Raw genomic sequence first — 26,253 nt, 5'->3', positions numbered from 1 at the left:
GTGCTCCTTGTGTTTAGTTTATGGCCATTGCTCCTCGTCCTGTCACTGGAAAGAGGCTGGCACCATCCTCTTGGCACCCTTTGAGATATTTACATGCATTAATGAGATTCCCTCTCAGTCTTCTCTAGACTAAAGAGATACACACCGCTGAGGTCCGGCCATCCGGCCAGCCGTGAAAGCAGGCAGACAGGGCTTTGCGGGGCACCTTGTGCCCAAGGAGCACCCTCTCCTCACCAAAGGGCAGACGATGCCCCGAAACCCCCCTCAAGCCCCCCAAACCGCGGGTCCCTCGGTGTCCTCCGGTGTCCCTCCGACGCGCTCCCAACACGCATGCGCGGCAGCGCAGGACTACATTTCCCGGCATGCCCCCGCGGGGCGGTCCGTGCGCGTGGCAGGGCGCGGCGAGAGGGGAGCAGGACAGGAACAGGGACACGGACACGGACACGGACACGGCCATGGATGCGGGCGAGGGGCGGCCGCAGCCCCACCTGGCCGCTCTGGTGCTGGCGCGGGGCGGCAGCAAGGGGATCCCGCTGAAGAACATCAAGCTGCTGGCGGGGGTGCCGCTTATCGGCTGGGTGCTGCGCGCCGCCATCGACGCCGGCGTTTTCCACAGGTGCGCACGCGCTGCATCCCCCTCCGCCTCCCCTTCCTCTGGAGGGTCCTGTTTGGGGATGGGGGTGCCGGGGGGTTCTGGTTCGGGAGGGAGGTGCCGAGGGACCCCGGCGTAGGGAGGGGCTGGGGGAAGCCGCCGCTTCGTCAAGAGGGTTTTAGAGGTGTCTGTCAGCGTCTGCAGGGAGGGCTCAGAGCAGGGACCAGGCTCTGCTCCGGGGAGCCCAGCAGTGGGACGGGGGAAACGTCAGGAACGGGGCACGAACTGATGCCCGGGAAGTTCCACCTGGACATGAGGAAGAACTTTACTGGAATAGGCTGCCCTGAGAGGGTGTGGAGTCTCCCTCGGTGGAGATACTCAAAAGCTGCCTGGATGGAATCCTGTGCAACCTGCTCCAGGTGACCCTGCTGGAGCAGGGAGGTGGGACCAGATGACCCGCTGTGGTCCCTTCCAGCCTGACCCATGCTGTGACTCTGCCAATGAGTGTTGGAGGAGATCCTCACTTAAGACAAAGGGGTGCAGTTACTGTGGCACCAGGTTAAGGGTCAGGCAAGGCAAGCACCCTGTCAAGAACTCAGCTGTCCCTTCCTGCTGAGGGTGAGCAGCAGAGGAATGAAGGAATCAAAGTCTTTTAACACAGTAGTTTGACATTAAAGTTGTTCTGATGCGTGGTTGGGTGGCCACTAGCTGGTGATGTTTACCAGCAAACATTGATGGTTTTACTTTATTAAGACATCTGCATTAAATGGAACTACCAGGCTGGCGATGATCTGCTGAAGCACAGGATGACTTTGGTTCGTGGCCATCTTGCTGCTCAGGACTGTGTGCACTGAGTTTGGGATCTCTGAGGATGGAGACCCCACAGCCCTTCTGTTGCTTTTACTGCATTCACCCAGAAAAAGCTTCCTTGTTTTCTCTCTACCTGCCCAGCACAGAAGACAGCAGCGAAGTCGCCTCCTTGCTGAGATGTCTCTTTCAGCATCTCCTGGCATATGTCTGCTCCCAGGCCCAGTCATCGTGCTGGCTCCTGCTGGGCTTGCTGCCATTTTCCTATCTGGTATCAGGGAGCCCACAGCTGGACACAGCACATCAGAAGCATTCTCACTCAAATGTCAAGTGGAAGGAAATAATCTTGTGTGCTCATGTGACTCAGAAGAGAAGCTCAGTTTGTGGGCAAGTGCCTGAAACTTCTGTAGCAATAATTAGAGCTAGATAGAAGCAAGGGTGTTGTTGGTGTTGAGAATATGGGCATTACAGATTTTTCTGCAGGAGCAAGACTGAGGATTTTCTACACATTTGCTGATAGTTAAAACCATGGTTAGGATGTGCTTAGTGTGTAGCACACTTAGGGGCAGGTTCCCAGTGCAAACCTGCTGCATAATGCTCAGAGCAAGTCAAGTGGAAATGCAGCCCAGCTAGATGCAGAGCAGTCTGTATCTCATAGCTGCTGTATCGTTATCTAGCCTGGAAAACCTTTCTTGCTGTATCTGAAAAGTAGAGGATGCAGCATTCTGTTTTATTTTTAATAAAGTAGCAGACAAGAACACTTCTGACTGAGGTCACTGATAATTTCTTAATGATGGTGAATCTGTATTGCTTAATGGCCTGCTGTGGCTTCTGTTTGGCATCTGAATTTTCACAACAGGAAGCCAGTCAGGGTTGTACAAGCTGACTTTGAGGCATGGCAGGTGCCTGGTCACCTTTGGAAAGGTGTGCAGGGTACCTGTTACACAACAAAACTCTGTTAGCTGAATGGGGAGTGTGTATTTAAGTTCACCATCCCAAAGCAGTTTATAGAAAACACCTCTTGTGTGTTTGTTCTCGTGGGTGTGACTTGACATTGCTGTCGCTGTCACACATATTTTACTTCTGATGATCCCACGGTGTCTTTGGGGGAAGAAATGTAACTGCAGCACCATTTGCTGTGGACAGTGCATTGCTGAGAGAGGAAGGGTGACTTTTCATAGCTTTTGTTTTTACACCTCACATGCTTTTTTGTCACAACGATGCCAGCAGTGGCTTCACAGTTGCTCAGTGTTTGTCATCACATGATGCTCAGAATTAGCCCTTCCTTTTGTAAATGTTTGTTTTCCCTGAACGATCACAATCTTGCTTTACCAGTACAGGAAGTTTTCTGTGCTAAACATAAGGAACTTGAACAGCTCCTTCTCTGGGATTGTATGGAGCCCAATTAACACATTTTAACACACTTGCAGCATAAGCTAATCTTTAAACTTCGTGGCAGTTTTACTTGTTGTAAACTAAGCTCTTACATGATTCTGAATGCCGCATCCAACCCATTCACTGTTCATTGACCTGTTAACGTGCCTGACAAATTCTGTGTGCTGACACTGGCTTTTTCTGAGAACACTTTCAAATTTTATGTTGCTTAAGCTTCCAGTATGGAATGCAATTTAAGATTCAGATTTTAGTGAATGTCCATGTTTTATCTCCATTGTTCCAAGCTGCTTGTTGGACTGACTGGGGTAGTTTTATTAACACAAATACAAGAACTAGTTCCTTTCATTGCAAGGTGTAATACATACATAAATAAGCTGGGGTTTTATTCAGGTTAAATTACAACAGGCAAGTCAACAATGATGGGATTTATTCTTTATATTAATTTCTGTCACTGTTTGCCAACAGCATATGGGTTTCCACAGACCATGATGAGATCGAGAAGGTTGCAAAGCAGTTTGGGGCTCAGGTCCATCGCAGGAGCCCTGAAGTCTCTCAAGACTCCTCAACTTCTCTAGAAGCCATCACAGAGTTTCTCAATCATCATCATGGTAAATCAGGGGTGAAGTGTGCTGAGCTTTTATATTGTAGCCCCAGAGGGATGATGCTCTTAGTATTTAGAAAAATAAGTAAAGCATTGAGTAAATAAAAGCTAGAAAGATTCTCCTTTTTTGGGTTTTTTATTTTTTGGTGTGTGGTACCTACTCATACCACACTTTGCTGTTGTGTTACTGAAAATATGAATTGTTTCATAAATGTCTCTTGGTTTTTCTTTAGAGGTTGATATTGTAGGAAATATTCAAGCAACATCTCCCTGTTTACATCCCAGTGACCTTATAAAAGTGGCAGATCTGATCCAGAAGGAGGGGTTTGATTCTGTCTTCTCTGTTGTGAGGCGGCATCAATTCAGATGGAGTGAGGTAAAGAAAGGAGGTAATATTTAGGTGTTTCTGGTTACAGTTGTACTTAACTTTTTATTTTTTTCAAATGCTTGCTTTTCCTACCCTTGGTATTTGAGGAAGTGATGTCTGAGGCATGGACTGAGTTCTCTGAGAGGTGTGAGATGGCTTAGAAATTCATGCCAAGCACAGCTGTCTTGATAATACCAAGCATTGCTCAGCCCTTCTGTAACTGTTTTGTAGAAATTAAAATATTTTAACTTGTCTAGGCTGAAAATACAGCTCCAAAAAACCTGACATTTTAACTTCTTTCTAATGGGTATTCATGCATATTCAGTCATGACACTGAGGTCCTAACTAGAAAATTGTTTGTTCTTGCTATGCAGTAGCTAACAAATGACCAACAATGTGAGGTAAAATCTTGGTGAGGATGGGATGACAACCTCTTGGCCTGGGGACTTAGGCTTTGTTTCATCCTGATAATTTGGCTGCTGACTTATGTCACACTGCAGACTGCCTGTGAGTCATGAGGGCTGAACTCATGTTGGTTAGCTCATCCAGAAGAATATGACTGGTTTTTCCCAGAGAAAATACGCCTCTCAGCTACAGTGGCCAAGATGACCAGAGACCGTAATTTTACAAATAAAGATTCTACCTTGGTTTAGCTATAAAGCACCTTTTGTCCTTGTACAAAGAACTATTCCACACATTATGTATATTGGTTTTGTTTCTGTGGTTAAAGCAAAAATGTTTTCTTTTTTAAAAAATTATTATTTCAGGTACTGTCACAGTGGGGTTTTGTTGGGTTTTTTTTTTAATGAAAGTTACTCAGACATTGCAGTAACTGCTTCAGATGAATTTTAGGTGAGTTTAGAAAGCATCATGCTGTAAAAGAGCACATGTAATAAATGAGGCTTGATCCGAGAGATAAGTTGGAATAAAAGTTAAGCCTTTGTTTGGAATAAACACTTGAACATTGTCGTTGTTCCTCATAAGAGGAGAAATAAATGACACTATTTGTGCAGTATAAGAGGGATATCAAAAGCATGGGTGGCAATTTCAGGATTCTGTGGATTGCAGTTTAGGAAGCCACATGCACATCTTGAGATGCTGGAAGGGACAAACGTGAAAGAAAAAATCTCACGTGGATGTGTCATGTGGCTTCCTGAAGTTATTGGTGCCATAGGCAGATTGTTAAATAAGAAAGCCTTGAGGCCTACCTAAACGAGCAAGTAATTCTCCAGCATAAAATGACATCCAAAAGTTTTTAATGTGGTGAGAGATAAGGAATCATTCAGCTGCAAGGACTGAGGAGAACATTGTGCCAACATGAGCAGCTTAAGGATAAATGCAAATGGCCTTTCAGGAGTGTGGTGTTTCAGGGGAAATTCACAGCAGCATTGTACAATGGTTTTTCTTCTTTTTATTTTTCCATACAGCTTCAGAAAACTGATTAAATTAAAAGAATTTCATGGGGTTTTTTTTACTGTGTAGATCTGGTGCTCCTTCTGCATTAAGGTTTAATACTGATAGATCCTGGAAGAGAAAGGTCTCTCTCTGACTGGAAATGTTCACTTCAGTGAGCACAAAGCTTTAGTTGGTTATGAAACACAAGGTGTGTTTATATCTACCAAAGCCTCAGGACGTTTTGGGTATTTGAGAATGCCCTCTAACTTTCTTGTGGTTACTGGGTCATGAGACCTGGTGAATTTTGGCTGCTTTGTGCATCTGGATTGAAGGGGCTTAAGGACAAAAGCCTCTGGTCCCTGGTTTGGTTTCTGCTGCATGTACAACTGTCATTGGTAGTAATATGGGATCTTTTGGGATGGTATTTGTGCAGACAGCTCTTTGTTTATTTGTGGACACTGATTAAACCATATATGAAGAGTTAATATCCTTAAATAGGATGTATTTTGGGGAAGTGCCAAGATGTTTTCACAGGCAAAAATTATTCACATATGCTCTTTTTTCACCTTGCAGATTTCAGGCCGGTCCTTTCAGGTATCAGAGTGCATTCAGGCATTCCTGTGTGCACTAGGAGATGGAGTACAGGAATAGTATTTCTTTCACATTGGCAAGGACAGTCTGCAAGAATGTCCCTCCTATTCCTTGTAGTAACCAGTTTTAGAGCCAATAACCTCTTGGATTTTTGTTGTTGATTTTTTGGGGGGTTTTTTTTCCAAAGTTGCAATGAAAAATTCCCTTTTCCTCTGCTATACAGAGTAGTCCTGCAGTTTATCCACAGTTCCAAGAGAGAGAAGCAATTCAGTGATTCCCCAGAGAAGCTGTGGATTCTGCATCCCTGGAAGTGTTCCAGGCCAGATTGGATGGAGCTCTGACCAGCCTGGGATAGTGGAAGGTGTCCCTGCCTGTGGCAGGAGGTTGGAACTGGATCATCTTTAAGGTCCCTTCCAACCCAAATCAGTCTGGGGTTTTTTATAAAGTTGAGCAACAAGAGGCAATAATGAGAGAAGTTGGTGACTGAATTACTCCCTTAATTTTTGAACAGAAATTATTTAGGAAGTTGAGTGACTCTGAGCAGGAATTCTGTAAAGCTTATTTTATCTTTTTTTTCCCTCTGTTAACAGAAAACAAGATGACAGAACCCCAAAACCTGAATCCAGCAAAGCGGTACCGGAGGCAAGACTGGCCTGGGGAGCTCTATGAAAATGGCTCATTTTATTTTGCCAAGAGACATCTGATTGAGAAAGGCTACTTGCAGGTTAGTACTTCTGGTTTTTCGTGCTCTTCAGAATAATACATCTTCTACTCTTGCTGTAGAAGGTTCTGAATTCAATATTCTATTTTGATTCCTACTACAGTCAGTGTGAAATAACAGCACTTTGACCTCAGAACAGTTTGCTAATTATTTGTAATTTAGCAGGGCTAGTTATAGCTAGAGCAGTTCCAGTAACATCATCCTCCATAGCAAATAAATTTATGCAAATAAATGTATTATATAGCTATAACCCTAAGCCAATACAATACTGAGTTGAGTTTTGCATTTCACTGGTGTATCTTAGAATTCACATTAATGCCACTAAGGGTGTGAAACTGAGCTTCATGCAGTGTCAGAGCCTTGTCATAATCTGTAAATTTGTATTTTCAGCCAGTTTAATCTTATGCCAATTTTGTACGGTAACTTTAAAAGTCTTTTTCCGTTTCCTGATGTTTACATCCCAGTGTAGTGATGCAGAACAACACTGAGGTGTGGTGGATATTTTTCCATTGGTGATTAAGTAACAGTAAGCAAATAATAATCATAGCCTTCCTTAGCAAATGCTGAAGGTATTACTATTTTGCTGATTAGAAGATTTAGTGAAATTAGTGTGATGTAATTGCTATAACATCTTGCACACTTTCTCTAGTTGTAAAGTGGAAATAGTTATTAACCTGAAGGTTCCTTCAAATGGTTCTGTGTCACCGGCAAAAACATAATTGATGGTTCACTTTTATATAAGCCATGGTGGCCACTGTGTAACCAGACACCTGGGTTTCATTGCATGGTGCTAAATTGTAGAGTTTTGTGTTTGGGTTGACCCAAGCAGAAAATTTCAATGGTTTGTTTTCCTTCAGGGTGGTAAAATGGCCTACTATGAAATGCGTGCAGAGCACAGTGTGGATATTGATATAGACATTGATTGGCCTATTGCAGAGCAGAGAGTGTTGAGGTAAAAGTACTTTTTATTCCCTTATTTCTTTGATGTTGCTTGTTTCAAAGTGTGGTCATGTGAATTCATAATGTATGGAATGGAAGCAATGGAGATCAAAGATAATTGGGCAGCTTTATTTCTGCCCGTCATTTTTTCCTATCTCTGTTGAAATCACCTGAATTACCTTTGTTATATGGCAGGGTTTTGGTAGTTTGGTGTTTTCTTTAAAGTTCAGCTTGGTGAAAAGTGTGAGCCCCACTATACCAGAGTAATGTGTTAGCATCATCTCTGGCTTTCCCAGCTGAGGTGCCCCAGATCACCGTGCTCCACACCACAGTAACTGATCCACAGGAATGGGAGTGTTTGTGTAGAGGGCCTGAGCTGATTCCATCTCAGCAGCTGCCTTTTCTTTGCAGCTACTCTAAGGAAATAATGGGTGGGAATGGAGTATAATTTCTGTGCCTTTGTCATCCTAGTTGTTAAATGGATAACATAACTGAGCTGTCCTTTGGATCGTTCTGTTTGTTTCTTTGAAGAGGGAAAATACAGTTGGAGAGTGATGGTGATGAGAAAAAACATTAGAAAAGAAGAATTTGAAAGCTGTTTCTTCTGTCTGAAGATTACAGCTGTATGGGAAATATTTGGGGTTTTGAAGTGTGCAAAAACTTCCATCCTAAAAAGATAATTTCTTTGTTTAGCTTTGGCTATTTTGGCAAAGAGCCACTAAAAGAGGTGAAGCTCTTGGTTTGCAGTATTGATGGATGCCTGACCAATGGTCGCATTTATGTGACAGAAGATCACAAGGAAATGGTCTCCTATGATTACAGAGATATTGTTGGCATTGATCTGCTGAAGAAAAGAGGAATCCAGGTAAGTGCTGTTCTGAAGTGTGAGCCTTCATGTCTCATGTAACCTGCACATTAAAAGATTCTAAAAAATTGTATTCTGGCAGCATAGAAGTTGAAGTTTCTTCGCAGTACTTGTGATCAAGCAGCATAATATATTGGTGGGGACAAATGTTATCCTCAGAACTCTTAGAGGAAGTTAAGAGTTTTGAGAAAGTTCTCAATCGCAGTAGTTACAGCATCTTTCTCCATTTCACAGAACCATAGAATGGCCTGGGTTGGACCTTAAAAATCATCTTGTTCCAACCCCCTGCCAGAGCAGGGACACCTTCCACTATCCCAGCTTGCTCAGAGCCCCATCCAAACTGGCCTGGAATACTTCCAGGGATCCAGGGGCAGGCACAGCTTCTCTGGGCAACCTGTGCCAGGGCCCCACCACCCTCACAGGGAACAATTTCTTCCTGATATCCAGTCTAAACCTGCTCTCTGTCAGTGTGAAGCCATTCCCCCTTGTCCTGTCACTCCAGGCTCTTGTCTCTGTCTTTGCTGTGGGCTCCCTTCAGGCACTGAAAGGCTGCACTTGGGTCACCCCAGAGCCTACTCCTGTGAAATGGAGTAGATGGGTTTTCAGCAGTCCCTCAGCTTCATTTTCTGTGAAGCCCAAGGGGTGGGAAGCTTGTAGTCATTGTTTTGTTGCCTGTGGGAGCTCATTTCCATACCTTCTTTGACTTGGAATGTTTCATTAAAAACCCCTAGGTCTTTGTGCTGCACTTCATTCATTTCTAGTGTATGTTGCTGATACAGTCCTACCTTGTGCTCCACTTCTCTTCATTCTGTACTTAAAATCAGTGCCGAGCATTTGGTAGCCTTTAAAAGCAATTAGGGAAGATAAGCTTGTCTACATCTTGGACAGAAAACCTGAAGAAGTTGCATCTGAGATTTCTAAAAACCCTGCTGCAATTATCTTCTGGTTTTAGCCTACCTTGTACATCATTCCTGAAACTTCAAATTTGGAATGAACTTCCAGAGGTAAATGTGCTGTGCTGCTTCAGTCTGTTTAGAGTTGGTTTGATGCTATGAAATGCTGCTGTAAATAAAATTATGTTATTAAGTAGAGGGGCCAAGTTAAAAACTTCATGTTCTACAAATACTACGGAAATCTTTCTTGGGAATTCTCTCATTCCATACCACGACTTAATTAGATGATACTGCACTAGATAGTCACCACACCACCATACTGTGATATTTAGTATTTTATTTGTATATGTTGTATTTAAAAAGACAAATGTTAATTTTGTTTTGAGCATCAGGGAGCGCTGCAGAAAGGTATTTCACTTTCCTAAAGGAACCTCAAGACTGTCTGTGGTTTTGGATGCTAATTGCTTCTGCTCTGAGTTGTGAAAACCAATTATTCAGTGCTTTTCTGATGCCTGGGAGAGCTTCTATTAGCAAAACTACTTTTTTTGCAATAGTAATGTTGTATTTCTTTGGATGTAGAACTTACTCTAATTTTATTTCAACAGGTTCGACTCATCTCTGACAGAGATTGTTCAAAAACACTGTCAGCTATGCAACTGGGATGTGTAGCAAAAGTTAATGCAACAAATAAACTACAGGTTCTGAAGGACTGGCAGGAAGACATGGGTTTGAGCTGGAAAGAGGTGGCTTACTTAGGTCAGTTCCTTTTCTTTTGGTATATTTTATATTGGTCTATCTTTTATTTTGGTAGATTTAAATAGTGTAGACAAAGAGAAATTTCATAGTGCTGCTGAGCTTCAAACAGCTTTTCTCTTTGTAAATACACTGAATTTAATGGGATTGCTGTGCAAATTGCAGCACACAATCACCAAAAGCAGGTACTTTAAGGTTTGATAGGGTACAATCTCAATGATGAATCAGTGTTTCATTTGGTAAGGGAAGTCTTCACTGTTTTTCCAGTGGGATATAGGAAAGCTTTTGCTTTTAGGAAACATTTTGATAACAAAGTGTTGATAAGCATACACTTAGAGCTGACAATTTTGAACTGATTCTAGTTTGTTTCAGAGGGATATTGTATAGATTATGTTCTGAAATGGTAATCACAAATGGACAGAATCAGAGCTGAAAGCCATGTGGTTCTGTGCTGAGCTGTATTTCAGTGTCAGGTTAAGTGTGGGGTCCTGCCAATGCTTATTCAGCTGCTCACATCATTTTACTGCTCTTAAAAGTACTCTTCTCTTGCCTGAAGATTGTGAAGTGTGATCACCATTTACATGGATCACCACGATTTTCCAACAACTGACTTGCATGTGCAAAGGGCTTTTGAGCTGCTGAGATGAAGATTGTGATAAAAACCCCCAAATTTCAAAAATCAGATTGATGCGTACATAGAAAAACACTGAGAAAAGTACTGATTCTTTCCCCTCTGTGATCTTTTGCCTTGTCTGTCATCTTCCTCCCTAGGAAATGAGGAGTCTGACGTGGAGTGCCTGAAGCAGGCAGGCATGAGTGGTGTGCCTGCTGATGCCTGTGCAGCTGCTCAGAAGGCTGCTGGGTACATCTGTAAGAGCAGAGGTGGCTGTGGAGCTGTGCGGGAGTTTGCGGAACACATATTCCTGCTCTTAGAGAAAGTGAACTCTGCAAGGAAGCAACTGGAAGAAATCAGTTCAGCAGGGAAGGAAAGGGGCAGGAATGAGAACAGCAGGAAAGGAAATAAGGAGCTGATGGAAAAAGAGTAACGCCGTTGGTCAGTCCTGCTTTTCTTCCGCAGTAAATCTGTATCCCAAAGGAATGCTTACCTTTTAAATTTTACAGCACAGTGGAGTTTAAAAGGTGTCTCCCTCTAATTCCAGGTCCCACATTCATGATTATATGCTGAAAATAGGAACATATCCACGATGATTTTAAAAGCCATTTAAGTTCAATGGGAGGAATGCTACAAAAGAGCATGCCCTGTAAATCTACTCTTAATCATCACACCTGTCCTACAGGAATGGTGCATCTTTATTTCATAATCTGACTGTTTTCAGGGATCAATGATTTTGCATGACTTGAAGATTTGTAATTCAGGCTTAAAAAAACCAAACAAAACTTCTGTCAGTTTTGCTCATGTGGTTTGCATTTCTGTTACCAAATGCATGGTGTTGTGGTTGTGTGATTGCGTTTTGCAGGCTTTGTCCTTAGCAAGGAAGTGTTTTAACATATGCTGGGGAGGTCAGGTGTAAAATCCTATTAATAAAACTTCTTCCTCTGTTTTTAAACTACAACATCATTACTGTAAAACAAGTTAATATTAGTTAAAGAAAGCACTTTAGCATGTGTTCAGTTTTAAGCTCATAAGTAATTAAATTGCATTTGGAGTTGTGCCTCTTGGAATCTGTTTATTTTGGGTTTTATTGAAGTGCTTAAATTAATATTTTGCCAGTTTTGGAGTTAAATTTCCCATTGGCTTTGAGATCTCTGCAGAAACTCAGTTTCTTTGTATGAAGACTCTATTGCAACCACAAATGAGTTAAAGCCAAATAAAAGTCCTAAGTTTATTGTATAGAAAAGTAGCTGCTGTTTAAAAAAAAACCAACAAAATCCAAACCATAGTTAATGTGGGTTTATATAAAATATATATACAGACCACTTTAACATGTTAAAGCTGGTTTACATGCTTTATTTATGGAAAATAGGATTTGTATTGTACATTACAACTACCATAGTATTTATCAGAGTCAAGTTTTGTTTTGGATTATGCTAAAAAATAAAAATACCCATGGTACACTGGCAATTACAAGTGAGGTGAATTTTAATGGCTTGTCATTTTATTTTCTCTGCTAAATAGACACTCCCAGAATAATATCATCTGATATATTGGCCTCTGATTAATTTTGTGTTTACTTCCTTTCACAAAGCAAAATGTTGAACTGAAGTTATTTACTGCCTATCTACAGTTAACAGATTAATTGTTTACTGTACTAATCAGTTCTTAAATCACCTAAATTGAAATGTCTCCTTTCAGTCACATTTTAGGGTTCTGTGCTGGATAAATCCATGGACTTTGACAAGAGGAGAGCCACATTTTGGACGTCAGTGTTTTCACTTTGATGAATTCTTGTTTAGAAGAACGTGGTATAATCTTACATTGGGAGGAATATGAAAGATAAGAGAGTTGTAGAGACAGTTTACCAAAAAAAAATGGGATATGCATGATCTACTGCCTGAAAGGTTCAGATTTGGATTGCCCACACTGCTGTGGAAAGCCTAATTATAGAGTAGGATGAGGGATGTCTTAATTACTCCTCTTGATTTTATAGAAGAGCCTCAATCATATGAAGGATTTAGGGGTCAGAGAGGCAGAGACAATGAGGGTAACTTTGTCCCCTTAGAGGTGAAATCCCAAGTCCTGGGAAAGCTTCAAATGTGTAAATATTTTTCTAATGCCTGTTCCAGTACATGTGACACCATGACTGCCTTTGATTAGAGGGGTGTTACTCATTCAGACTGCTCATTTTAGTTATACTGGGCTTATTTTGAAATCATCTTTTGGTCACATGAGTACTTGTTTTTTACTTTAAAAGGCCTAGTGTATTCCAAAGAAGACCTTAGGTAATGTGGGCTGTTCTATCATGATTATGTGAAATGGAAAAAAAGGAAATTATGTAAATATTTGTTATAAGCTGTTATGAAAAAATAGCTGATTACGTCAAATTTTAAATAAACAGCTTTCTCTAGTCTTTTGAGTAGAGAATGGTTATGGGCTGGCTTGTGGTGAGTTTCTGTACTGCAAATCATACACTCCCAAGTTCATGTGCCACACGTGAATGGCTTATGATGGTGGAGGTGGACAGATTTAATACCCAAACTAATCACCTGCACACCTTCACCTACTTCTGACTCCGTTCATTTATTTTTATCTGCTCTTTCTTCTATTCAGTTTATCTTCCTCTCCAGTTCCTGTAAGGTAATGCAATGAGTTCTGACCTTAATTTTAATTCAAGTCAATATGAATCACATATATCTCAGCCTTTGAAGTCAGAGATATTTATTAATACTTGCTGATTTCAAGTTTTTAAGATTTTTAAACCTTGAGCACACATTAGTTACCTAGTTTTTCCAGAGTCCATGTGGGAAGGTTTTTGGTTTTAATTTTTTTTTTTCTGGTAGTATGTTCTTAAAACACTATCTCCTTTTTCTAGAAATAGCTCTAAATTAATCTAGTTCCACCCAGCAGGAAAAATCCTCCTAATTGTCACCATTGTAAGAGCAATAATGCTGTACAGAAGAAAATCACTATTATGTGTGAAACTGATGCATAAACGAGTTAGAAAAACTTACCAGTAATGCACGTGTCTGAAAAATCTTTGGATGGTGGGTTTGTTTCTCTCTCATGTTCTGGGACAGGTTGGTGTATCCCCATTTCTGATCCTAGATACATTTCTGGATGTGGCTCTGGTTTATTAGAGCATTCCCCCTGCTCTGGGGGAGGCATTAAAGAGAATGAGCAGTGAGCAATGTGAAGGCAATGATACCAAATTATTCAGGTTAGTAAAGAGAGGGGCTGGTGAAACTGAGGAGTTATATATAAAATGAGCTTGATTGAGAAACAACCCTAATGTCATATGTATTAAAATATCCATTTTCACTGAGCAGTTATAATTCAGAAGAATATGTACTGGTCTGAAGTGTGTGGTAGCAGTTAAAAAACCAGGAATTATTAGAAAAAGAATATATAGCAAATAGGATAAAAAGAATTAATCCAGTGTATAATTCAGTGGTTTGTATCTTGAATACTGCTTGTTTTGTTTCTTTTGTGTTGAAAAGGCAGTAGCATTCCAAAGGTTTGTGGGAGGATAAAATGGATGATGGAAGAAAGGAATCAGGTTCAGTGGCAGCAGTAACCAAGTCAGAATTCTTCACTTTGGAAGAAGGATGACTGAAGGGAGTTGTGTTAAAATATCTGTAAAATTAAGGATGGGAAGCCATGGAAAGGCCACTGAAGAAGCTAGCAGTGGCCAAAATCAGGTGCCTGAGGAATACAAATTTATCATGTTCTATGGTGCTTTCCATTTTTTCTGTGGCCTCAGCACAATTGCAGCTTGGGGATTTCCAGAGTTGGGCATGGGTTACAGACATTTAATGAACCTTAGAACACTTAAAGAGGCTTTGGCCACGTGTTTCAGGAGTCTGATACCTGATACAGTTCTGGTTCTGAACCTTGGATTCTTCCTCCTATTTCTTGTGTAGGAAATACGCAACTGCATTTTATTTTCATTTCACAATGTGTATTAGTGGTTCATTCCATGTCAACATGTGGCTCTGACACAGTGAGAAGCAGGACATGGCATTACTATTATCAATAGGAGTAATCTAATCTTAAAAACGCATGGAAAATAGGGCAAAAGTGCATGCAGAATTATGTAAGAGTACAGGGACTCTTACCTAATCAGTGGTCATTAATATCTGTAGTCAGAGATACTCACAGTAAATTGCTGGGAAAGTTCTTGGCCAAAATGTACTCAGAGATTGAGAGAATGTTTGGAAAATAGCACATGTTCTTCCTGATTTTTCACATGCTTTGCAGACAAGTTTCTGGCCTAAATTGAAGTATACCTGGACTAGTTAGGGCTACTCTTGTATTAAACATGGAGATAGTCCATGTATGTCCATCTCCTGGGATGTAACTTTTAACTGAGGGTATAGTTGCACACCTGTTCATGGCTAGTACAGTCCATGTTGGATTTTGTTTTTACTGTCCCACCTTTTCTTTCCTGGTTACACTGTCCACAGCAGTTCAGGCTCAAGCTGGGGTCAGTCACCACTCACTGATCCTTCTGAGCAGTGAGGCCCAGCAGAAGCGTTTCTATTCATTAGATAAAGCTTGGTCTAAGAAGCTTGAAAATGGGATGAAGTATCACAGAATCACAGAATAAGCTGAGTTAGAAGGGACCCATTGGAATCAGGAGTCCAACTCCTGGCCTTGCACAGACACTCCAACAATCCCACCCTGTGCATCCCTGAGAGCATTGTCCAAAAGCTCCTGGAGCTCTGGCAGCCTTGGGGCCGTGCCCATTCCCTGGGGGAGCCTGTTCAGTGCCCCAGCACCCTCTGGGGAAGAACCTTTTCCTGATATCCAACCTAAATCTCCCTGACACAGCTCCAGCTGTTCCCGGAGTCCTGTCCCTGGTCACCACAGAACAGAGATCAGTGCCTCCCCCTCCTGTTCCTCTTCGTGAGGAAGTTGTGGACTGCAGTGAGTCTCTCTCCTCCAGCTGAACAGACCCAAGTGCCCTCAGCCACTCCTCATTCACCTCATAGCCTTTTACCCAATTTAGACAAATATAAAACACTCCCATTCATTTCACTTAATGAACTTCAAGTTTTCCTGAATATATTTATCATGATCTACCTTTGGATTAATTCCGTTCTCTGAATGCTGCCTCTTAAAGGACCTGGAGCTACACTTGTCTGCTCCTGGAGTCTGAACAGATCTTATGGGCAGTAGTTCTGATAACTTGCAAACAAGCCCTAGTCCTGACTCGCCACATGAGTATATCAACTCTTGGAGCACTTTGTTCAAAGAAAGCACACATTTGATTTATAATGGAAGTCAAGAGGTTTCAGGGGATTTGGGGATAAAGCTGCAGGCAGTGCACGGCAATGTGGAGAACAAACTGGATCTGTGCCTTGCAGTGCCTCTGTACTGCTGCCCCTGCTGAGGAGCAAGGGAACTCAAGTTTGGGCTGCTTCAATTAGGCTGCTGTCATTGGTGTCAGAGCTTGGACAGCACAGAGACACATGGCCTAGCTCTGTTTCATTCACCTGCTGATTAAGTCCTGCTGTACCTTTTTTTTTTTAATTGTAATCTAGGTAAATCCTTAATTCAGCCAGTAGGCAATGCTGTAAACTGATTAATTCCTCACCTCCCCGAAGTAGCTAGGGAACTAACTGCTTTTTGAGCAACACACTGTTACCTCCCTGGCTGATGGGTAGGTTTAAATAATTTACCAAGCTTACCTTGATCCACAAGACAAGTCCTCATCCTGTCCCTTCACACACAGTTCCACGTTGTGAATATGATGTTGATGTAAATGGTGCTTTATGTGTGTGCATACAATGTGTGATGCAAAAGCTGCTTACAGCAGTCTTAGTGCAGCTAAACTCCCTTGCAAACCTCATTTCCCCAAGGACCCTCTGGCTTTTTTTCCATACTCAAAGGGCCAGAAGACAATAAGTCTCTAAGTAAAATGTTCAAGCATTTTCATTAGCTGATCTCTTGGCACTTATTAATAGTGGAAGAATGACACCTGAAAGGAGGGCAGCAGTGGCATTCTGGGGGGAGAGTGAGTGATTTTAATGTCAGAAGAACAAAGTCACACATCAAATGGGTCATTTGCATAGAGCAGGGCATCATCTCCCTCCAGCCGTGTTGAATTGGTAAATGACAAAGGACTGCACACAGGCTTTTCTCTCACTCTTCTCAGCACCATAACTTCTGTGTGGTTTGTGCAGGTGCAAAATCAGTACATGTTGATGCCAGCTTGCACAAACCAGGTATGAAATGAAAGGGCTGCCTGGCAAGTGTGAAGTGTGTGGCTGGAAAGAGATCAGTGTTGATGAAACAAGGCCCTACCTCAGCTATTCAGAAACAACCCACCCAGAGGAGGAGCATCCCTCACACACAGGAGTCAAAGCAGAGTCATGGTGCTTGTCTGCACGAGTTTCTTTTCAGTCAGCTTTTGTTATGATTGTTCTGCCTTGGAATGGTGTAGTTGGGTGGAACAGTCCCTGGGATGTGGACACAGACAGCTGATTCTTGGAAAATCTGTCTTACCAGGGCAGAGGGAATAAATAAGTGTTCAGATTAAGCTGTCTCTGAGTCGTGGTTTGGTTCTGTTGCACAAGGAGTGGGAAGTAAAATAGGTCTCATCAAAACACTGGGAACAGGCATTTTGCAGGAAGAAAATCAAATGGAAAGGAAACACATTTATGGTTGCCCAACATGTGGTGCTGAAATTTATTTGAATTTTTATCAGTTGCATTTAAAACACAAAGACTCTCTGGTACCTAACCCAGAAATAAGTTACATCAGAGAACTACATACTGTTAAAAAAAGAAAAGAAAACAAAAGAAACATTTTTGTAAACAGACTTCAGATCTTCAAATGCTGCAGTTTTCAACTTAATTATCAATCACAATGTCCAATAAGATAGGCACTTCCAAATCATGGTGTATCACAGAAAGAGCAAGTCTGGGGTCAAATTTTTGATAATTTTCTTATTATGTGTTTTTAGATTTCTTATATATTCAGTTTCTTAGAAGTTTGTTTTTTGCTCTTCTCTTCATATTATCTTGGGTAAAATTCCTAATTCAGGTCTACTGAGTCTGTTCATATCCCCTTGGAGCAAAAACAATAAATAAATGATGAAGTAGATTTGGTTGTCAAACAGCTGACTCTGTGAAACCATCTACAACTGCCCTTTGAGAACTGAGTTAGCTCTGCATTGTGTCAGAACTTTCCTGTTCTCAGAAACTCCATGTTTACAATCCTTCCTATTGGAAGCATTATAAAGTGAATGGAGCACCCATTCAGAGCTTCACCCCAACTGGTTTGTGTATATTTGTTGATAACTTGATATGGTTCTTCACGTGGACTCAAAATTCATAGATGAAACTGTCTGCCATCTTGCTGAGTTTCATTTTCTCATTAAATACCTCCTGAAACCTAATATTCTGCTTTGGAGTGAAGTAGTTCTTCCAATCACCAACAGCACCTAGGAAAGCAGGAACAGAAGTGAGCAATATGTGGAGCAGAAAGTGATTTAAAAACAGCCTGATTTTGTTAATGTTGCAGTTGGCACAGATATTAATATATTCTTAACCACAGTCACTGTGGTAGGTCAAGATCACAATTGTTCTGGTGAAACTCTGGTAGAAGGATCTGGATCATCATCCATACAGGCTGATAAACCCCCATCCTCAGAGTTGATTAGTGCCAGCAACACAAGTGGTGGAAGAGCAGCAGCTTTCCAAGGTGGAATTAGAGCTCCTGGTCATCTGGGCAGAGGGACATCTTGCCATGCCTTAGTTGAATGTAGGTAAAGGTCTCTGCCTGAGTTTTTTCACAGTCAGTAGAGGAATTATAGAATTACAGAATGGTTTGGGTTGGAAAGGACCTTAAAGATCATCCAGTTCAACCCCCTGCCATGGGCAGGGACACCTTCCACTATCCCAGCTTGCTCAGAGCCCCGTCCAGCCTGGCCTTGGACACTGCCAGGGATCCAGGGGCAGCCACAGCTTCTCTGGGCAACCTGTGCCAGGGCCTCACCACCCTTATAGGGAACAAATTTCTTCCTCACATTCAACCTAAACCTGCTCTCTGTCAGTGTGAAGCCATTGCCCCTTGCCCTGTCACTCCAGGCTCTTGTCAAGAGTGTCTTTACTACATGGTCTTGTAAATAGTCTAAAAAATCATAGATTCATAAACCAGTTTGGGTTGGATGGGACCTTTACAGGTGATCGTAGTCACCGTCTAAACTTATTAAATGAGTGGAAGCTGAAAAGCCACTGGCAAAAGAAGATTCCTAGAAAAGGAGCCCAGAATGGCCTGATGGATAAATCCCACCCTCACACCTGCTCCTAATCTCTAGGAATTTTTATGGATGAGATGTCCAGCTACTTAAGAGGGCAGTTAAGTACTTTTGGGTGGCCATGGACACTGGTGATCAGAAGAGTGTTTCAATGTTACCCAGTTCAAGCAAAAAGGAAATTGTTATTTAAACTGACACATTTTTATGAGACAATGCTTACAGTTTCCCCTCATGTGGATGCTCTAAAGACCCTGCATCCCAAACCTGACTAAAATAGTCATCCCATTTTCTGACTAAAATAGCATTCAGACAGAAAGGACAGGAAAAGAGAGCCTGAAGCATAATATATTCATATAAATCTTCTGTAAAGTGGCTGAAACTAGCTAAATGTCTGGGATTTGCATAGGAACTACTTGTAAGTGAAACTGTTGGGATTTTTCAAAATTTTCATCATATCTTTGTCAAAGTTCACTGACTTAGAAAAATGCATCTCATTTTTTTGTTTCTTTTTTATTGGCAGACTGTATGCTGTCATTTGTTTCTGCCGACTGGTAAAACCATCGTGAATTAACAGAAGCTACCATTTCTCTGTTTATTAATTGAAACAACTCTTAGTTTTAAACTGCCAATTATTGTTCAAAAATTAACTAAATCAAGATAATAAAAATCCATGTAAAAACAAGGGGTTTGATCTGCTTGTTATCCAAAACTGTGGAAGCTTCTGAAATGCCAGAAGCAAGAAAACAGCTCCTGCAGGTATTTTAAAATCACATCTGAGCTAAGCACTGTGGAAGATTTTCCAGGGTCTGGAAGTTACCTATGACCATTCTTTTGTTGTTGTTGTCAGCATATTCCTTCCCCAGGAATATTTCAGTAAGATAAGGGGTGATAAGAGCAGTCTCATTCAGAAGGAATGTGTCTGGCTCTTTTTTATTCTAGTCAAGTAAGTGACCTTGGTGGGTGATATCAGAGAGACATGTTGTAAAACACTGAGGTGGCCAACTTTTAGATGAAAAAAAGACAGATAAAGAGTAATGCTGGGTGAACCTTTCGTTTTGGCTCAGCAGCTCCCACGGAGCAGTATGAGTCAGGCTGTAGTTCAGACCCTTCTGTGCTTCTCTAGTACAAGTCTGAATTTGCAGCCAGTGAACTTAGGAAGTGATTTTTAAGAGGGCTTCAGATTGAAGAATCCTGTCACTGCTTCCCAGAGCTGACCCCAAGACTCCAGGAAAGACCTGCATTGCAGCCTCTGTCTGCATTCCCACTCCTTCTGCTGGGTTAGGCACACAGGAATTTACCTTTTCGGAAGATCAGCTTCCTGTTGGATGTCAGAGCACACACGGTGTGAGTGGGATCGCTGTTCTCCTTTTCTGTGTCATTCTTCATCTCTGAGAACGAAGACTTCTTGCAGATGTCTTGGATGTCGCTGTCACTGACGTTTAAACTCAGGAACAAAGTGATTTTCTTTACAACCTTAGGGAGATCCTGAGGTGTAAGAAAAAGACAGTGTTTCTGTTTCTGGGCGGATTATCAGACTTCTAGCTGATTTGAAAAGGATCCCTTTTATTACATAATGAGCTTGTCACACGTTTATTTGCTTTCAGGCAAAGCTAAATATGTCATTGGAGTGTGCAGATGACAGGTGCAGTAAACCTGCTTCCCCTCTTAGCTGTACTCACAGAAATGAATAAATACAGAATATGTCATATCACATACAGTCACATCGTCAATTTTATCTCCCAGTTCAGGTAAAATGTTCTCCTGTCTCTCAGAATTACTTCACTGGAAATAGAGGAATACTCGAAGCCCAGCTTCCTGTGTAAGTAGTTTATTTCACTGGAGGTTCTATATCTAGAGATCTCACAAGTGACTCAGCATCCAAAACGGCTTGGTTTTATTCCTAGTAGTGGAATTTTTTTCCCCCAAAAAATGAAAAAACCTATTTTCATGGAGACACTAGAAAGTGTTTTCTATTCACCTAAAAATTCATTCTCTGAAAGCTAAGGTATGTTGATATTTTACTTTTTCTTTTTTAAGAATAGCAAATTGTCTGCATGATATTTTTCTTCCATCAAAATTGTTTCCCTACCCCTCCAGCCTCTGATTTTCTTTTTTATTGGGAACACAAGACCCAAACATGAGTAGTTCAGTTGTCTTACATCACTTTTGGAAAATTTCACCTGAAATGTCAGGCATGGCAATTAATGTGTGGCCCTCAGTGGATGTCCTTGGTTGGTCTTTCCATAGGACAAAAAAAGAAGAACTTGAAGTTCTTCCTGAGCCTGAGGAAAATTGTGTGAGTCCCATTCCTGCATCTAAGAAATGCAACTCTCACAGGATTTAATATTTCTGTAAGTTGTGCCATCAGAATTACTTCACTAATATAGAATTCTATGCAAATATAAAATATGTCCAAAGATATATATTCTCTTTTTCCTTCTTTCTCCTTTTTCATTATAACTTCCTCTTTGATGTTTTAAGGATGCTAATTTACAAGTAATCCCTCCTGAGAGCATATTTACCTTCTTCATGTCTTCATAGAACAAAAAGAGAATGTTTTTTTCATCTTCATGTTCTTCCCAGCTTAGGAAATGATCAAACCAGGATCCACAGACAACTGAAAGGAAAACCCATGTAAAAGAGATTCAGATAAACTTCAGTCATAAGGAACTGTGATGGTATCTCACTCATTTAGGTGAATGATCCTTTTGTAATATGTACCATGTATTCCTCTAAAACAGAGGCAGTTCTTTGTGTCAAGTGACTCAAACTTATAAAAGTAACATCCAAAGAGGTTTCCATTCTTCTTGGAATTTGTTTTCATACCAGATACTATGCTGAGATATGATTCTGTAGTGGAAAGAGGCTCCAGATCTAAGGAAAGGCCAATAATGAAGGAAAATGCACTGGCCTAACAAGATCTGAACATCTCACAGATGACTGCATGTCTGAGACGTGTCCCAGAGATAGGATCACCTCAGCAGGAGGTGAAATGAGCAGTCCGGTAAACGGAGCACACTGTTGTTACCTCTCTTTCATCCCAGCAGAAGGGAATCTGTATAATTTTTAAATGCTGAAGAAGAATTACATAAAGAACTTATGCAAAAGCCTCATCCAGCCAGTGACACAGATAAAGGGGTTTGTAGCTGATCTGTTTTGTCTGAATGTACCATTTGTTGAACCATGGGAACACAGCTGGATTTCAGCTCTCTTTTAAAAACCAAAATTCTGACCTCTCCATCTCAAAGGCAAGATGAAAACCTCTTGCAGGGCAATGAGAAGAGGCCTGAGCAGAGCAAGCTCAGCCAGCATTCTCCAAAGCTGTGACTTTGCTTTATAACCACCACCACCAGCATATTACTATCTTGTAATGGGCATCATTTTGGTCACAAACTGTGAGTTACAATTAAGTATGAATTATAATTAATAGCTATAATTAAGCTGGATGCTCCAATCTGTAGCCCTCTCCAGCACATAAAGCAGTTTCTAAGTGCAAGGCATGTGTAAGGCTCCACAGTGTGCAATTAAACCCTGCTCCCCTGGCCAGCAACTCTGGGGATGTGGCCAGTGGTAGGACAGTCCTGGTGACTTCAGGAAAGCCTTGGAGACTCCAGGGAATTCATTACAGTTGTCCCTGTGTGTCCTGGCCCTTGTTTTGGACTGATATTAACTCTGCAAGAGTACTGCAGGATTTGGATCAAGCAGCACAACCTTGAAATGTTTCTACCAGGAGTAAAATTTACCACCTTTCCCTCCACATCACCTCTTACCTACATTTCTGTTGTAACCTACATGGTTATCTATTCATGCCACACATAAGCACTTGGAAAATAGAAGGTGGCTAATAATTTACAGGTAAATAGGAGATGCTTTTAAAATTTAATCATTGAAACACAGAATGGTTCAGAGTGGAAGGGACCTTAAAGATCATTTAGTTCCAACAGAGCCCCATCCAACCTGGCCTTGAACAGAATCCTCTTTCCTTTTTTTCACTACTGTATGTTCAGAGTTGGTGCTAAACAAGCCAAGATCCTGCAAATCACTGGAGCATGTGCCAGGGCTGCTCTGAACTCAGAACACCAGACGTGAGCCAAAGCTTGGAGGAAGCAGTAAACAAATCGACTTCTGGAGCTCTGCTGTGAGCCCATGATGACTGCAGTAGCACTTTTCTTTCAGTTTTCAAGCTGATCAGTCATTATTGCTGTTATCATCACTGTGGTGACACATGTCCTCAAAGGAGTAATAAAACACTAAAAATGGGAGTGCCCAACATGAACAAGGTCCTGTTGCCAGCTGCCATCCCACCACTCCTAAAAAATCTCCCTCTTGTCCTCGGTCTTTGGACCCCATTTCTGAGACAACACGTCAGGGAGAGTGTGGCTTCAGGAATGTGTCCAGGCTCCTTTGTTGGGCTGCCCAGGGCTGTCTCCCAGCCTGGAGAAGACACCAGACCTGCAGTCACAGCTGTCCCTGCAGCCTGGTGACAGTCACCTCATGTGCCCTGTCACCAACCACCGCTCTGCTCGCCCAGGGCAGCAAAGAGCAGCAAAATCTGTGAAGAGCTGTTGTGCTGGAGTGATGCAGCTGCTTCTCAGAATGACTCCTTGCCGGGCTGAAGAGAGCATCCTGTTATTTGCTCTTGTTTAGCTCGGCATTAGAATTTATCCCCTCCAACCCCATATGGATAAAGAGTGCAATAAGGAGTTTTCACACAGTTCAAATTTCTTAACTCTTTCTGTGCACAATAAACTAACATGAACTGCAAGGAGAAAACATTTATCCTTACCATTGCCTTTTAAGAACAAGTCAAAGAAAGCAGGCCAGGTGTCTACAGTGGGAAGGTTTGGGTTATCTCTGTAGTAATGAAACATGGAAACTGCAGTGTCTTTTGGATTTCTGCTGATGTAGATCATCTGTAAACAGAGAAAATGTAGTTATTAATGATAATATCCTCCCTTTATTTTAGAGAAGCTCTGTGTGTAAATAGAGCATTGTCATAGGCAGTTTGCAGTGTCAAAACCTTTTCCTTTATGATTCCTCCTTCAGTGACCATGCCATTAAATTAGAAATGTATTTATCTCTACTTAGTGAGGAGTCCATAGTGATTAGTAAACAATTCCATGTGGGCAGGTGTGTGTTCGACCCAGCTGGGTAATGTTTATGTTTTATGAAAGAGTCTGTATTAACTTTAACCTTGAGTCAGTATATTATCTCATATATCTCACATATGAAAGCATTAAGTAATTAACATTCAAAGGACAGCTGTAAAACATAAATATTGGCCTTTCATTCAAATTAGCTTTGTCCCAAAAGTCTGGATCTGAGTGATCCTGAAATTTTTGACTTTTAATATAAAATCTGAGACCCAGAGCTTATTTTTTAAAGATCTCCCACATTAGCATGGGAGGAACTGGTCTAGTAAATGTCCCTGCCCATGGCATGGGGGTTGGAATATGATGATCTTTAGGTCTCTTCCAATCTGGGTGATTCTGTGATTCTATGAGCTCAAAACTGTGATCTGAATCTGCATCCCACATTTCATTTCTCCTCTGTTTGCCCAATACCTTTATGGGCTCTTCCCAAAGCTCCAGCAGGAGGGGCAGAGTACTTTTAATCCCAGAACAGCCTATAAGTACCCAAGATTTTCTAAGACAGTAGGAAATGGGGTCATGAGGAGACCCCCATTCCTAATGGGAGATTTCTGATTGAAAGATGTTGATGTTCTGTGTGGTGCCTGGTGTAGAAATCACCCATGGGAGCAGTGGGGCAGGAGAAGAACCCAGTCCCTAGTCCAAGTCTCTGTTCCTGCTGCCTTCAACAGCTGGTCAGCTGTGTCTCCAAAATTCACAGCAAAACACTTCTAAAAACTGCAAATCATTCAAAGATTACTAAGGATAAAGAGGACAAAATAGATTCCTAGTAGACTTTCTACGTATTTTACTGCTTTGAGATCATTTTTGCCTTACCTTGCATTTCTTATTCTTAAAATTTGGAGGCAACATGTTGTAGTCTAAGTGTGTTGGGATGATTCTCTTTGATGAGAGTTTATTCAGCTCCTCCAGTTGGGAAATGTCTCCAAATTCAATGGGAGATGTTATTGCAACTTGAGTATTGTAAAGTTTTGTTATAACTCCTGCAAGCCAGTGGGTCCCTACAGAAATGTAATTTTAAGAAAACAAAACAAACAACCAAACAAAAAAGGATTAATATTTATTACTGTGAAACATGCATTGCTCACATGGAAACATCTTGCTAGTGAACAAGGTATATTTCTAATCCTCCAGATTCAAGAAACTACGTGACTAAATAATCCCATCGGCTCCAAATATATACACATTTAAAAAATTTCGGACTGTAGATGAATTACAGTGTAACTCTGAGAGAAGTGTTAATATTGGTACCAAAACCATCTCATTAGACAAACTGCTGTCAGCTGAGAGGTGGCTACATTGTTTTTATAATTTATTTTAGAATAACCTGTTTGTTTGGGGTTTTCTTTCCTTACAGTAACTTGAGTCTGTATATTTGGAAAGTACTGATTGAGCTCCCCCTTGCTGTGTGCTCCTCTGTGCAAGAGAGGTGGGTGGAGAGAGGATAAGAAACTAATAAATGTACAGCCAAGAGCCACACAAATATCTTCATACAATTCTTGACTAATTGAATGTAGAAAGTCCTTGAGAAAATCTTGCAAGTGCAGATTTTGCTTACAGGTAAGGAATATTTATTTGCTTTCCAACATGAAAACACCTGAGATTATTTTCAGTTACAGAATCAAAATGTAAATGACCTATCTCTCTTGTAATCTGAACACTTACTGACAGAATAATATATTCACACACTCAAACATCCTTTCCTATTTCTTTCACACAGACATTTCCCAAGTAGTTTAAGCAGAGAACATGAAACACACACATGAGACTTCATGCAATTAACATTTAAAACTAGAACTTACCAGATTTGGGATAGGAAACCAGAAGGACATCATCTTCTCTAGCATCAAAAGTATCCAAGGATTTTAAAAGTTCTGGAGAAGACCTGGTGGTAAAGGAAATCCCCTTAAATGTGTGCAGGAGCTCTGCCTCGCTGGAGTTGGACATGGTTGCTTAAGTCTTGGGTTCCTGCAAATCAGATAACAGGGATATGAGGGGGATTTAAGAGTCACTTCTCAGTCAGATGGTTCAAAGTGACAAATTGAGACTGAGCAGCACAAACCTCATGCTTATATACTTTGCTACACACCACGATGCCTTATCAGATACTGATTTTTTTTTTCAGGTAGTTGATAAAGGCAACTGAAATATTAGAGCTAACTTAATAAATAACTGAAATGCCGAGTCATGAAAAATGCATCCCATTTGTCATTTATTGGCTCTCCAGATAAAGAAATGAGGTAATGGTCAGAATGTAATTTTAAAAAAAATAGCGAGCATGAACATTACATGGTGCCTTAAA

At 41.2% G+C, this 26,253-nt stretch overlaps 2 protein-coding genes across 4 annotated transcripts; one reads left to right on the top strand and one right to left on the bottom strand.

Moving 5' to 3' along the window:
• The first annotated feature begins 382 nt into the window (after positions 1–382).
• On the top strand, positions 383–12,968 carry CMAS (cytidine monophosphate N-acetylneuraminic acid synthetase). 3 transcript variants are annotated; one of them, XM_042050934.1, is made up of 9 exons: positions 383–616; positions 3,260–3,402; positions 3,629–3,784; positions 6,339–6,472; positions 7,327–7,421; positions 8,102–8,273; positions 9,772–9,922; positions 10,691–10,973; positions 12,234–12,968. In XM_042050934.1, exons 1-8 carry the CDS (start codon positions 456–458, stop codon positions 10,963–10,965), a joined length of 1,287 nt encoding a protein of 428 aa, XP_041906868.1. In that variant the 5' UTR covers positions 383–455; the 3' UTR covers positions 10,966–10,973; positions 12,234–12,968. The 3 variants fall into 3 exon arrangements, with proteins under 3 accessions (XP_041906868.1, XP_041906867.1, XP_041906866.1); XM_042050933.1 differs by having other exon boundaries at positions 11,080–12,968; XM_042050932.1 differs by having other exon boundaries at positions 10,691–12,968.
• A 4,850-nt stretch (positions 12,969–17,818) lies between these two features.
• On the bottom strand, positions 17,819–26,004 carry LOC121675440 (sulfotransferase 6B1-like). The gene is made up of 6 exons (XM_042050927.1): positions 25,754–26,004; positions 24,768–24,952; positions 23,588–23,714; positions 21,324–21,418; positions 20,100–20,286; positions 17,819–17,985 (listed from the first exon to the last, which is right to left on the bottom strand). Exons 1-6 carry the CDS (start codon positions 25,896–25,898, stop codon positions 17,867–17,869), a joined length of 858 nt encoding a protein of 285 aa, XP_041906861.1. The 5' UTR covers positions 25,899–26,004; the 3' UTR covers positions 17,819–17,866.
• Between the last annotated feature and the right edge of the window lie 249 nt (positions 26,005–26,253).

The sequence above is a fragment of the Corvus kubaryi genome, unplaced genomic scaffold (genome assembly GCF_017639235.1).
Source record: "Corvus kubaryi isolate FWS band 111438036 unplaced genomic scaffold, C.kubaryi_AGA036_p1.0 74, whole genome shotgun sequence".
Taxonomy (NCBI): Eukaryota; Metazoa; Chordata; class Aves; order Passeriformes; family Corvidae; genus Corvus; species Corvus kubaryi.
The sequence above is the reverse complement of the archived record's forward strand: the minus strand, read 5'-3'. Positions and strand labels throughout refer to the sequence as shown.

Coding starts and splice junctions, on each gene's coding strand:
- CMAS (XM_042050934.1), top strand. CDS start 456: ATGGATGCGGGCGAGGGGCGGCCGCAGCCCCACCTGGCCGCTCTGGTG. Junction 6,473..7,326: donor TTGAGAAAGGCTACTTGCAG/GTTAGTACTTCT, acceptor GTTTTCCTTCAG/GGTGGTAAAATGGCCTACTA. Junction 8,274..9,771: donor TGAAGAAAAGAGGAATCCAG/GTAAGTGCTGTT, acceptor TTATTTCAACAG/GTTCGACTCATCTCTGACAG.
- LOC121675440 (XM_042050927.1), bottom strand. CDS start 25,898: ATGTCCAACTCCAGCGAGGCAGAGCTCCTGCACACATTTAAGGGGATT. Junction 23,715..24,767: donor TTAAGAATAAGAAATGCAAG/GTAAGGCAAAAA, acceptor CTCTGTTTACAG/ATGATCTACATCAGCAGAAA. Junction 17,986..20,099: donor GAAGCTGATCTTCCGAAAAG/GTAAATTCCTGT, acceptor CTGCTTTCCTAG/GTGCTGTTGGTGATTGGAAG.